Source organism: Glycine soja, chromosome 2 (genome assembly GCF_004193775.1).
Source record: "Glycine soja cultivar W05 chromosome 2, ASM419377v2, whole genome shotgun sequence".
Classification (NCBI taxonomy): domain Eukaryota; kingdom Viridiplantae; phylum Streptophyta; class Magnoliopsida; order Fabales; family Fabaceae; genus Glycine; species Glycine soja.
This window is the reverse complement of record NC_041003.1, coordinates 13,248,464-13,259,472: the sequence shown is the minus strand read 5'-3', so window position 1 is coordinate 13,259,472 and position 11,009 is coordinate 13,248,464. Positions and strand designations below refer to the sequence as shown.

Here is an 11,009-nt window from a genome sequence, read left to right as displayed (position 1 = left end):
TAATGTTAACCCTAATATTTACAGGCATAAACATAGTCTAAAAATTATAAACCAAAATAAGTTAACATTTATAAAATGTTTGGTAAAACCAAAATATTGTCAAATACAACAAAATTATAAACATAGTCTAAATATTAAAATATAAAATGGATGACGTCTATGGCTGATCCGTGCGCTGCCTTCGTCACGACCTAACATAAACATTGCCCTCTTCAGTGACACCCCTAGCGATCCTTAAGCAGTCTTCCATGATATCGTGTACTTCTGTGCCTTCAGTGACTATCCTTAGGTTGAGCAAACGCTCCAACCTTTCTGCGATTGCTTGGCAAGCCACCTGTGACATTGAAAACAACCGATAAAGTATTACATTATTTCAAAATTAAACTAAATGACATTTACTAGAACATTAATACATAATTTGCCACTGCATGTCTAGGCTGCTCCGCATCAGAAGGTGCATGTGTAGGTGTTGCTGCTGCCACTGGGACCTCAGGGATATATGGCTCCACATATGTGTCATCTTGTGTCACAGGTGGATGTTTGGCCGGACCGCTGGCTATGTCGATGTCATGAATGGATGGGGAATCATGAAGAACCAATGGATGCAATTAGATGCACATTGTTCTGGCACAACACAAATATGTCCCACTGGTGCAAGATAGTCAGAGAAATGCAACCACTTGTCGTCAATATCTTCAAATGATAACATTGAATCCGTAGTCTGTGGAGGAATGGTCTGGACATATCCAAATTGCCGCACCACCCTTTCTGGTCAGTGTCTGACGACAACGGGACCCCATCAGATATGACATGAAAAGCTTGAAATCAGATCAAAATCCCGCACTACATGGTGGTCACCATAAGGCATCCAGTAAACATCAACAATTGTCAGTCCATGTAGACATTTCCGGAACGTCGATGCTAGCAATGACTTCGAAGAAGCCTTCGTAGAAATCCACCAGCATGCACATGGTGACATTTCATCATAGTCTGGATCCATCAAAGACTCAACAACAGAGGGAAAATGCTCATATATCCAACACTACACAGATTAGATCAAAATAAAACAAATGTCAAATTAACATATTAAAAACAATTAAATTACAATAATTGACAATAATTACCTATAATAGTGTGATGTATCCAGCAAGCTGTCGACTGTCGCTCTTACAAGCATCATTCAAATTATCATACATATGCACTAGGGCGGCAACTCCCCATGCGTAGCTTCCACTGTGACTCAAGTCTCGAAAAGCGTCTAAAAAAACCACATGAACAAATGTTGCACACTTGTTAGCAAACAGAGTGCAACCTAACAAATGCAACAAATAAGCACGAGCTGCAACTGTCCAATGTCCGGCCTCACATTTACTCAGATAAATATCTCGTAGCCACGATAGGCGTACGTATGCCCCATGACATTATACTGTCTCAGCTCTAGCTTCCTCTCGGAAGACTTCAAGTAACTCTACCAACATCAAGACCGCTTCATCGACATGCATAGTCTCGAAGCTATGGAATGCACCTATAATAAGAAGATGAAGCAGAGAGGCCACATCATCCAGGGTGATGGTCACCTCATCAATAGGAAGATGGAAACTACTCGTTTCCTTATGCCACCTCTCCACAAAAGCGGATATAAGTCCCCGATCGCCAGTGTCCACTAAACATGCGATTAAAGGACTTAATCCTGTGGCAGCGATCGGCCCTTCGATTTTAGGAGTAGGCCTCCCAAATTTCTGAACCTTCCTTCCATGGAAGGATAGCTTCAATTGCTTCAACTCAGGACGTTCCTGAAAAAAAAAATTAAATTATTTTAACAATAATATTTTAAATTATGAATTATTTAAACAATAACAAATACTTAAGAATTATAATTCAGTCAAAGTTATAAATACCTCTCCTTTTCATATAATGACTGCAACATGCTCACCATATGCAGTCAGCACTGATGGATCATGCGGCCCACCAGAAAATCCCTCAGCATCATCAATAGCTTTTTCAGCATGTCGAAATACGTCTCTAGTCACGTCAGGAGAATCCTCAGCAACATCGGCAGCTTCCCGTTGCCTACGTGTGGATGTTATAGGCCTTCGCGTCTGCGGAACATCATCTGAATGACGATGATTCTCTCTCCCCAGGGCTCTTCCTATAACCTTGCCTAAGGCACGACTTAACCCTCTAGTTCTAACCATAATCTGTAAATTTTCACACATATACATTTTTTGGTCGAAATTCAATATTTTTTTTCATTTATCTAATAAACAAAAACTATTTACAAACAACTAATTAAATAATATATGACTATTTTTCATTGAAATAAAATAACATAAACAACTACAAAATTCATATATTTACTATTAAAATTTATAGTTATTTCATAACACAATACAATATAAAATATATTTTTTAAATACAAACAATACCTATTTTTAAAACAAAACTAACAAATAAACTACCTATTTAAAACATTATTCAAAACATAATTTTTCAAACAATATCTATTTTTTATTTTTTTATTTGAATTAAAAATGCTCATACGGATCAATGAGTCATATGAATCAACATGATCCTTATGCGTCATACAGATCATATTGATCCGTATTAGTCATACGAATCATAATACAAATACGGATCATGTTGATCTGTATGAACACACCGTACCAAAATCGAAAATGCAGCCGTTAACGGAGAGAAAAAGCTTACCTCGACGGTGGAACAACAAAATGGAGTTGCGGGTCCTCAATGCCGACAACGAACCTCCAAGGAAAGGAAACGACACAGGGAGGAGAAGAAGCTCAAGAACGAAAGAAGCTTGAACACACGACCAAGAAAATGAAACGGCACAGGGAGGAGACCGCGTACGGAATGCAAGAACAGTGCACTGGGTGTACAACTTTTAACTTTTAAGTGAAGAGCATTTTCGCCCATTCACTTAAAATGCCGGGTGCACCTAGCATCACCTAGTGAACAATGGCATTTACACCACAATGGTAGCAACAAACTGTAATGTGTAGTGTGTATATAATTAAGAGGAGTGCTATAAACATATTCTTTTAAATACATTCTCTTTATTTAGGCAACATTTATTGAAAACTATAAAATTAAGAGGGATAAATATTAAATATAATATGAAACCCACATAATTTGATCATTTTCAATAAATTTTAATCAATTAAAAAGAATGTACTTCTAACATTTCTCATGTAACTACACAAGTTTATAGTTTCTCCTAAATGCAAAATTTAGATAGGATGGTCTTGAAATGGTATGGATTTTGATCCTTACCAAATGGTAGCCGAAAAGGGATTTTAGCAATATTTATTGAGTGCTGCTAGGTGCATCCAACATTTTTGCTGGTACACCCAGCAATTAAGGGGAAAAGACATATGTACCCCTAGCTTAATTAATTTTAAAAAAACTATTCATTCTCCTTTCTCTCCCTTCCAATCCCGTGTTCTTGCTTCTTCCTCTCCATTTTTGCTTCTTCCTCATTGGTCTCCTCCCTCCCGCGTTCTTCTTCTTCCTGACCTTCGTTCATCTTCTTCCTGGCCTTAGCCTAGGCTTGTCTCGAAAAAGCTTGAGCACAGTCGTCATCACCGCAGCGCATTCATTCTTCATCTTCGTCTTCTTCGTCATCATCGACCGCGCCGCCGTGGGTGTTGACCATCCCAGCCAAGTTGACGGTGGTGTTGCTGCCTCCGCACGTCGGCATTGTCGAGGTAAGCATCCTTGCGCTGAGTTCGCTGACATCGTTTGCAGCAGGGGAAGTTTCGGATCAAGTTGATCCGTAAGCTTTTCCGGATCAACATGATCCGAAAAACTTACGGATCAACTTGATCCGGAAGCTTTATTAACACAATTTCCGAATCAAGTTGATCCGAAAATTGTGTTTACACCTTTTCCTTATTACGGATCAACGTGATCCGTAAAATTGAAATTTATATATTAATGTATATTAACAGTCAATGTTAATTTTAAAAAAATGCTAAATATTAGATGAATTGTGAGAAAATTGAAATTTATTTATTAATTTATATTAACAGTCAATGTTAATTTTTTAAAAATGCTAAATATAAGATAAATTGTGAGAAAATTGAAATTTATTTAGTAGTTAGAAAAAACCATTAAGAAAAAACATTGGTTCATTTTAAAATTTAAATTTAATTAGTAGTTAGAAAAAATCATTAAGAAAAGCCTCCTGATTATAAAAATTTGATAAAAAGCCTCCTGGTGAGTAGTTAGAATGGTTAAGAAAAGCCTTGGCTCAATTTGGTAATGCATCCACCTCCTGATTATAAACATTTGATGAAATAGTTATGTGAAAAATTTTAATTCATTATTTGTAAAAATAATTACATATCATAAACAATAATATGTTAGCCCTTTTAATTATGAAGTTATACCAAGCAATTTCTTGTTAGAGTATACTTAACTTTGTTATTTTTGTAATATTTAGCATTGTTTAAAAAATAAGATTGAACGTGAACGTTTACGGATCAAATTGATCCGTAAGCTTCTTTGGGATCAACATGATCAGTAAGAAGCTTACGGATCAACTTGATCCGTAAACTGTGTGAAGAACGTTTACGGATCATGTTGATCCAGAAGTTGTCTGAAACTGCATTTTTAAAATTGCTAACTCTGAATTTTGTGTGTTTTTTATTCTGAAATTTGCAGCTTACTTCATCAAGGCTATTTCTTTGTAACAAGGTGTTTGTTTGAACTCTGAACAACGTGAGTACTTGATATATTTGACAAATTTTTTTTTCAACGTTTAGCATTACTTTGGTAGAAGAGTAAATATTGGTTGTAATTTGGATCATTCTTATTAGATTGTTGTTACAATTTGTTTTGACCTTAGTCACAATTTGATTAGCATGAATAGTATTGATTGATTAGCATGAATTATGATTATATATAGATATATCCTCTTTTAGGGAATTATCCAAATATAGATAAATAATATTGATTGATTAGCATGAATTATGATTATATTGAGATGTTGACAATTTTCTTCATTTAAAAAATTCCAAAGATACCTAGTGCTTGTATGAAATTATCCAAATATTCCAAACCATATATTGCTACTAAAACTAGTCTCATTATTACAAAGATAAAAATCACAACTAGAGTAAGCACGTGCACAAAGATGCCACCCCCACCAACACCTTCCACAGTCCTAAATGCTGATCCTAAGAATCCAATTATGCTACCCAATATTATTTTCCACCCAAATTTCATCTCCTACAACCAAAAACAGAAGCATTAATTACAAGGTAATTAATCCCAATTCAACGTCCTTAATTAATATACAAACACTAATCCACATGGTTGGCCCTAGAAATTGTTATTACTATTGTGGTTACATGAAATTGACTGAAAGGTATATAATTAAATTTCTAAAGTGATCAAAACTGAACACTCACCGGCCAAGTGTGTTTGTAAAACCCTCAGCATGATGAGCATTAGTATCAACCCCTTTCCTAGATGTTGCTTCAATGAGACGAACACAACCAAAACCATGCATGGAGTTAGGGTATACTGATGTTAACAGGAATGATCTGTTTCTCAGATTCCTGAATCAAGGTCAATACCACTAAGCATTTGAGATGCTTTTGACCATTGTTTCTCAGATTCATAAAGCTCAGCAAGTTTCTCTCTAATAACTAAAACATATGATAAAACAACAAGTGGCCATTAGAGTAATTGAATTGAGTCAACCAAATGGGATATAATGTTGCCAAAACTTAGGGGTGATGGTGCTTTGCCGTCTCAAAACTTTATGTTAGCCCTTTTATACTTAAACATGCATTGGATGGTGGTGTTTTGTTGTTGCAAAACTTAGGGGAGAGTAGAGGAGGATTCTACTAGTTGAGGTCAAGCTTGTATGTTTCCAAAAGGGATATAATGTTGCCAAAATCCTAAAGTGACCTTAATCACTCACTTAACCATGCTTTCAATGATTTTAATCACTCACTTAACCATGCTTTCAATGATTTTAATCATTCTCATTTGTCATCTGGCTTTGGTGGATTTGTGAGACTCACGCATGTCAACTTGTCTGATTCTAACTTTGAAGGGGATATTGCTTCCCAAATCTCTCATCTTTCCAAATCAGTGTCACTTATAAGCAATGCATATATCTTAATTTCAAAGTTCGAATATCCTTTTTCTACCAAGTAGTGCCTGAAAAAACATAATGCCTATATGCGTTAGACGCATGAAATTTGAGAGAATGAAATGAGTGATGGATTTTGCGGTACTCATTTGCAGATCATGATTAGGACCAGAGGATTAGGCCGTGCCTTAGGTCACGTTACTGGCAGAGGTGTGGGCCGAGGAGATCGTGATGATTTCGATGATGCTCCGCAGCGTCAACGGCCTACCGCATCCGCAAGAAGGCAGCGAGTCGCTGTGACTGTGGCGCATGATGAGCCAGTGGTCCCTGCGCCATATGTTCAGGCTGACGTATTTCTGGATGATCCGATGACACCAGCTGATGTAGAGGATATTGTGGCAGACATTCTTGCGGACACAGGCGCAGAGGCTGCTGAGGATGAGCATGAGGGATTTCCGGGTGGCCCGAGCGACCCATCCGTGTTGACCCAGTATGCGGATCACGTTGCTTGCAGCGTATGGACGAGAGAGATATTTATAATATTTATTTTTAGTTACTTGTAAATTATACTTTATGATTGAAATTAGTTTTCCTTTAAATGATGATTTTAACGAATTTTGCGTTCCTTTATATTTCAATTCAGGAGCGTCCTGAGTTGAAGTTATCCTCTCACGGGAGGAAGGTCCATAGTTAAGGCAGGCTTGTCCCTGCCATTGAGGGACTCGTTGCTGGGACAGGACTAAGTCCTCTGATCGCGTGTTCGGTAGACACCGGTGATCGAGGACTTTTGTCCTCTTTTGTGGAGCGGTGGCATCGGGAGACATCTAGTTTCCATCTCCCGGTGGGAGAGCTCACGATCACGCTGGACGACATCTCCTTGCTTCTCCATCTGCCCGTGGTTGGCGACTTGCACGCCTTTCAGCCCTTGCACGTGGACGATGCGGTTCAGGTGCTGGTGAACTTATTGATGGTCTCTGCAGAGTCTGTTAGGGCTGAGACAGCCCAGTGTCGTGGACCGTACGTACGCCTGCAATGGGTATGTGATATATACGAGCGTCGATGCCAGGCAAGTCATTGGACAGCTGCGGCTCGCGCATATCTTCTTCATGTTCTGGGTTGCATTCTGTTTGCTAATAAGAGTGCAACCAATGTGCATGTTGTCTACTTAGAGGCCCTTCGTGACCTCAGTATGACGGGGAGGTACGCCTGGGGAGTGGCTGCTCTGGTGCATATGTACGACCAGCTGAACGATGCCTCTATCAGCCATAACAGACAGCTTGGCGGTTACATCACACTGTTGCCAGTAACAAATATGTTTTTCATTCGTTGAGGTTCAACAATGTTCAACTTTAAATTTTGTTACACTTTCATTATTAATGTTTATAATTTTGATGTTACATCTGTAGTGCTGGATTTACGAGCACTTTCCCTCAGTCGTGGAGTCCACTGTTGATCAGGACTACGATGAGGATTCCCCGCGTGCGTGTAGATGGATTGCGACGAAGAAGACCGTGAAGAGCATACGTACGCCGGCATACAGGGAGTGCCTGGACCGACTCCGAATTTCGGATGTCTGTTGGATCCCGTATGGGGAGCACCGACCGGTCCGAGACTTCCATGTCAAATCATGCTATTCTGGTCTGCTGCGCTGGGGGCCTGTTGCTGTTTATTACCGACCAGAGAGGGTCGTGCAACAATTTGGATACACGCAGACCATTCCTGCTCCGCCTAGCGATTCATGGGTGTCGTATGATGATATACACAACAGGCGCATGCACTACTCGGATCATATAGTTCCAGCAGGTGAGGTGTGCATTGTGTCAGGTCAGTGTGCTAGTGACTACATGGACTGGTTCTTCCGCATCTCGCATCCTTTCAGAACACCAGGCCACGCATCAGATCCTCTGCCTGATGGTCATGCCCCGCAGCCACGAGTCGTCCCTCAGGCCCCGCAGATGGATATCCCTCACGTGCCGGAGCCAGGAGCATTGTCGACATCTATAGACGAGCCTAGACATGCAGTGGTAAGTAATACTAATAATTTACGTCATTTACCTCAATATTTGCATAATAATTTGTGTAATATGTTTGTTTTGTATTTAACAGGAAGTTTGTGATGAGATTGTTGAGAGGTTGGAGCGCCATCTGAGTCTAGGGGTGGTCACGCCAGGCTCATCGACACATGAGGTGATTGAAGAATGCCTCAGGATGGCCAGGAATGTGACACAGGACCATCTAGTATATGTTAGGTCTAGACGCAGGCGGCGCACGGATCAGGCATAGTTTATTTACATATTTTATATTGATATTCCATGTATATACAGATATTGTACAAGAACCTATTTCATTAGTATTGTTGGTTTTATTTATTATTAGTAATGTTAGTTTTATTCATTTCCATTGATTGTGTATTCCATTTGTGTCTATATACACACGTGTTATTAAAATGGTCTAGTTAACTTAGTTATAGTATATGTAAATTATTATAAATGGTCTAGTTAACTTAGTTTACCAACTAATAAAAAATAATTTTAAATATAACTTTAAATATAATTGAAATAAAGAAGTTGAAAGGGTGTAGAAAAAAATAAATTAAACAAAAAATGGACATCATGAGTAGGGGTCATAGAAAAAAATAAATTAAAAAAAATTATAATTTTGTTCTATCAAATTAAAAAAATGTTTTTTAGATATTTATGCAATGCTAATGTAAAGATGTGATGTCATTCGTTATGTAAGATCCTTATTTTACATAACGTACTAATATTTTCAAATTCTCTTATAATTATTATTTTCCCTCTTATACTAATGATCATGTAAAAAAATGTATTCTAAAATAGTTAGTATTTTAATTTTTAATATAATATTAATTATTTTTTATTTATATTCTTTATAATATTAATGATATGATCAATTATAAAAATAAAAAATAAATTAATGATGATAATATTAATTTTATAAAAGTATTATTATCTTTTATCTATTTATTGATGTTTATTAATATGTATAAAATAATCTTAAACAATAATTATAATGGGACTGAGTAAGTATTTTAATATCATCTTCTAAAAAATATATATTCTAAAAAAATATATTATAAAATTAATTATTTATAATAAATAAATATTTATAAATATATTATAGTTAATAAAATAAATAAATAAATTTAATTATATTATAATTAATAAAATAAATATCTTTAAATGTATAAATTATATTTTAAATTTGAAATAAACAATTATGGATCAAGCTGATCTGGAAGCTGGCGTCTCACTCTTACGGATCAAGTTGATCCGTAAAAAATAGGCCAGGGGCATCTTTGCCATTTATGAATTTTGCTGGGTGCACCAGCAAAAATGCTGGGTGCACCTAGCAACACTCATATTTATTTATGGCTATCCAAAAAGGAAATCGCTTCCAGGATCCCCATTTAATGCTTCCTTCACCCCACAACAATAATGGACAAAATTACCCTAGTTGTTTGTACCTCTATCTCTCACTTGCACAACCCTAGTTAGCCAACACCACCCTCCCTACCCAGCATTGCACCCCACTTCCCTGAGGCTCCCTTTTTCTGTTGATCAGTAACACCTCGAAGGAAGTCCCCATGGTCGGACAATAGAGTTGATCGATAGCGTGAGTTTGACATCGGAAGCAGTGTAGACTTGCCAGACGCCAAATTTGGACCTTCATGATCTAATCTGACCCCTGTTGGGAGAAGGATTGGTGTAGAGGGCAATGTATGTTTTCTTAACTTTATGATCAGTTGTAGAGCACGACAACGACAAAGGAGAGATGGTGAGCGTGGGCGGACATGAATTGATGCAGGAGAAGTGAAGAGTGGTTTAAAATGTGAAACTTTGATTATGTTCGATAAAACTAGCTATTAAAATAGTTGAATAATATAAAATGACATAAATAATATATTTAAAAAGGATAATAAAAAAATTAAATAAATATTTTAAGGATAAGAAATATATATGAAAAGTTAGAAGCTAGAAGTTAACATTTTAAAAAACTAAATACTAGAAGTTACTTAAAAAAACTTGTTTACCGAATAGTCAAGTAAATTTTTTAAAAAAAAACTAAGAATAAATTGAAATCTTGTCTAACATAACCGTCCAATATAGTGGCTGTAGAACCGAGAAAAATCCTAAGGGATCATGAATAAGATTTGCCATAGATGATAGTGAAATTGTAGAGATTGGAGGAAGCAAAGATAGAGAAATTTGTCGCCTTAATCCGAAATAACTATTAATGGAATTTGACTTTTAGCTATTTCGAAATTTTTCAAGAAATAAATGTATGTAAAATTGAACACTAAATCAAAATTACAAATTTTTTAAAATCGTAGAAACAAAATCGTGAAAAAAAACAAAACCAAAATTGTAAATTAAGAATTATAGGATGAGTAAAATTGTACTTTAACCTTCTCTTTTTATATATTAAAATATGTTATAATATATTTTTATGTCAAGGGGTACCGTCCATGCGAGTCCCCTACTCCCTATTAGCAAATTAAACAAAATCACATCTTTTACATAAACCTTTCACAAAAATTCACCAAATAGAAAAATTCTTTTTCCATTGATATCGAAATAAGTCCTACAAAAAAAAAAAAATAGACCCATTTAAAATCTTTTGAAATTTAAATTGTCAGGTTATAAAAAAATATATTGTTAACAGAAAGCTTTTAAATTTTGAAAGAATTTTTTTTTCCTAAAACATTATATTTAGAGGATATTCAATTATGCAATCCTGGTAAAGTTACATGACTCAATTTTGGTGAGTTCTATGATGTGAAATTAAATGAATTTTTTTTAAAGAATGTAAAATGAGATTTAGGAACTTTAAAAAGTTTTGATTTTAAAATGATATAATCCTTAAT

At 36.1% G+C, this 11,009-nt stretch overlaps 1 protein-coding gene and 1 pseudogene across 1 annotated transcript; one reads left to right on the top strand and one right to left on the bottom strand.

Annotated features, from left to right (window-relative positions):
- Positions 1 to 799: 799 nt before the first annotated feature.
- On the bottom strand, positions 800 to 2,195 carry LOC114372930. Its single transcript, XM_028330500.1, has 3 exons — positions 1,920 to 2,195; positions 1,428 to 1,793; positions 800 to 1,042 (listed from the first exon to the last, which is right to left on the bottom strand). Exons 1-3 carry the CDS (start codon positions 2,193 to 2,195, stop codon positions 800 to 802), a joined length of 885 nt encoding a protein of 294 aa, XP_028186301.1.
- Positions 2,196 to 6,279: 4,084 nt separating this feature from the next.
- LOC114372923 lies at positions 6,280 to 8,404 on the top strand (annotated as a pseudogene).
- Positions 8,405 to 11,009: the final 2,605 nt, after the last annotated feature.

Excerpts from the sequence above, each read along its gene's own strand:
- LOC114372930 (XM_028330500.1), bottom strand. The coding sequence starts at position 2,195 with ATGGTTAGAACTAGAGGGTTAAGTCGTGCCTTAGGCAAGGTTATAGGA. Across the intron at positions 1,794-1,919 it reads CATATGGTGAGCATGTTGCA|GAACGTCCTGAGTTGAAGCA; the intron begins GTCATTATATGA and ends TTTTTTTTTCAG. Across the intron at positions 1,043-1,427 it reads AGGAAGCTAGAGCTGAGACA|TGTTGGATATATGAGCATTT; the intron begins GTATAATGTCAT and ends TAATCTGTGTAG.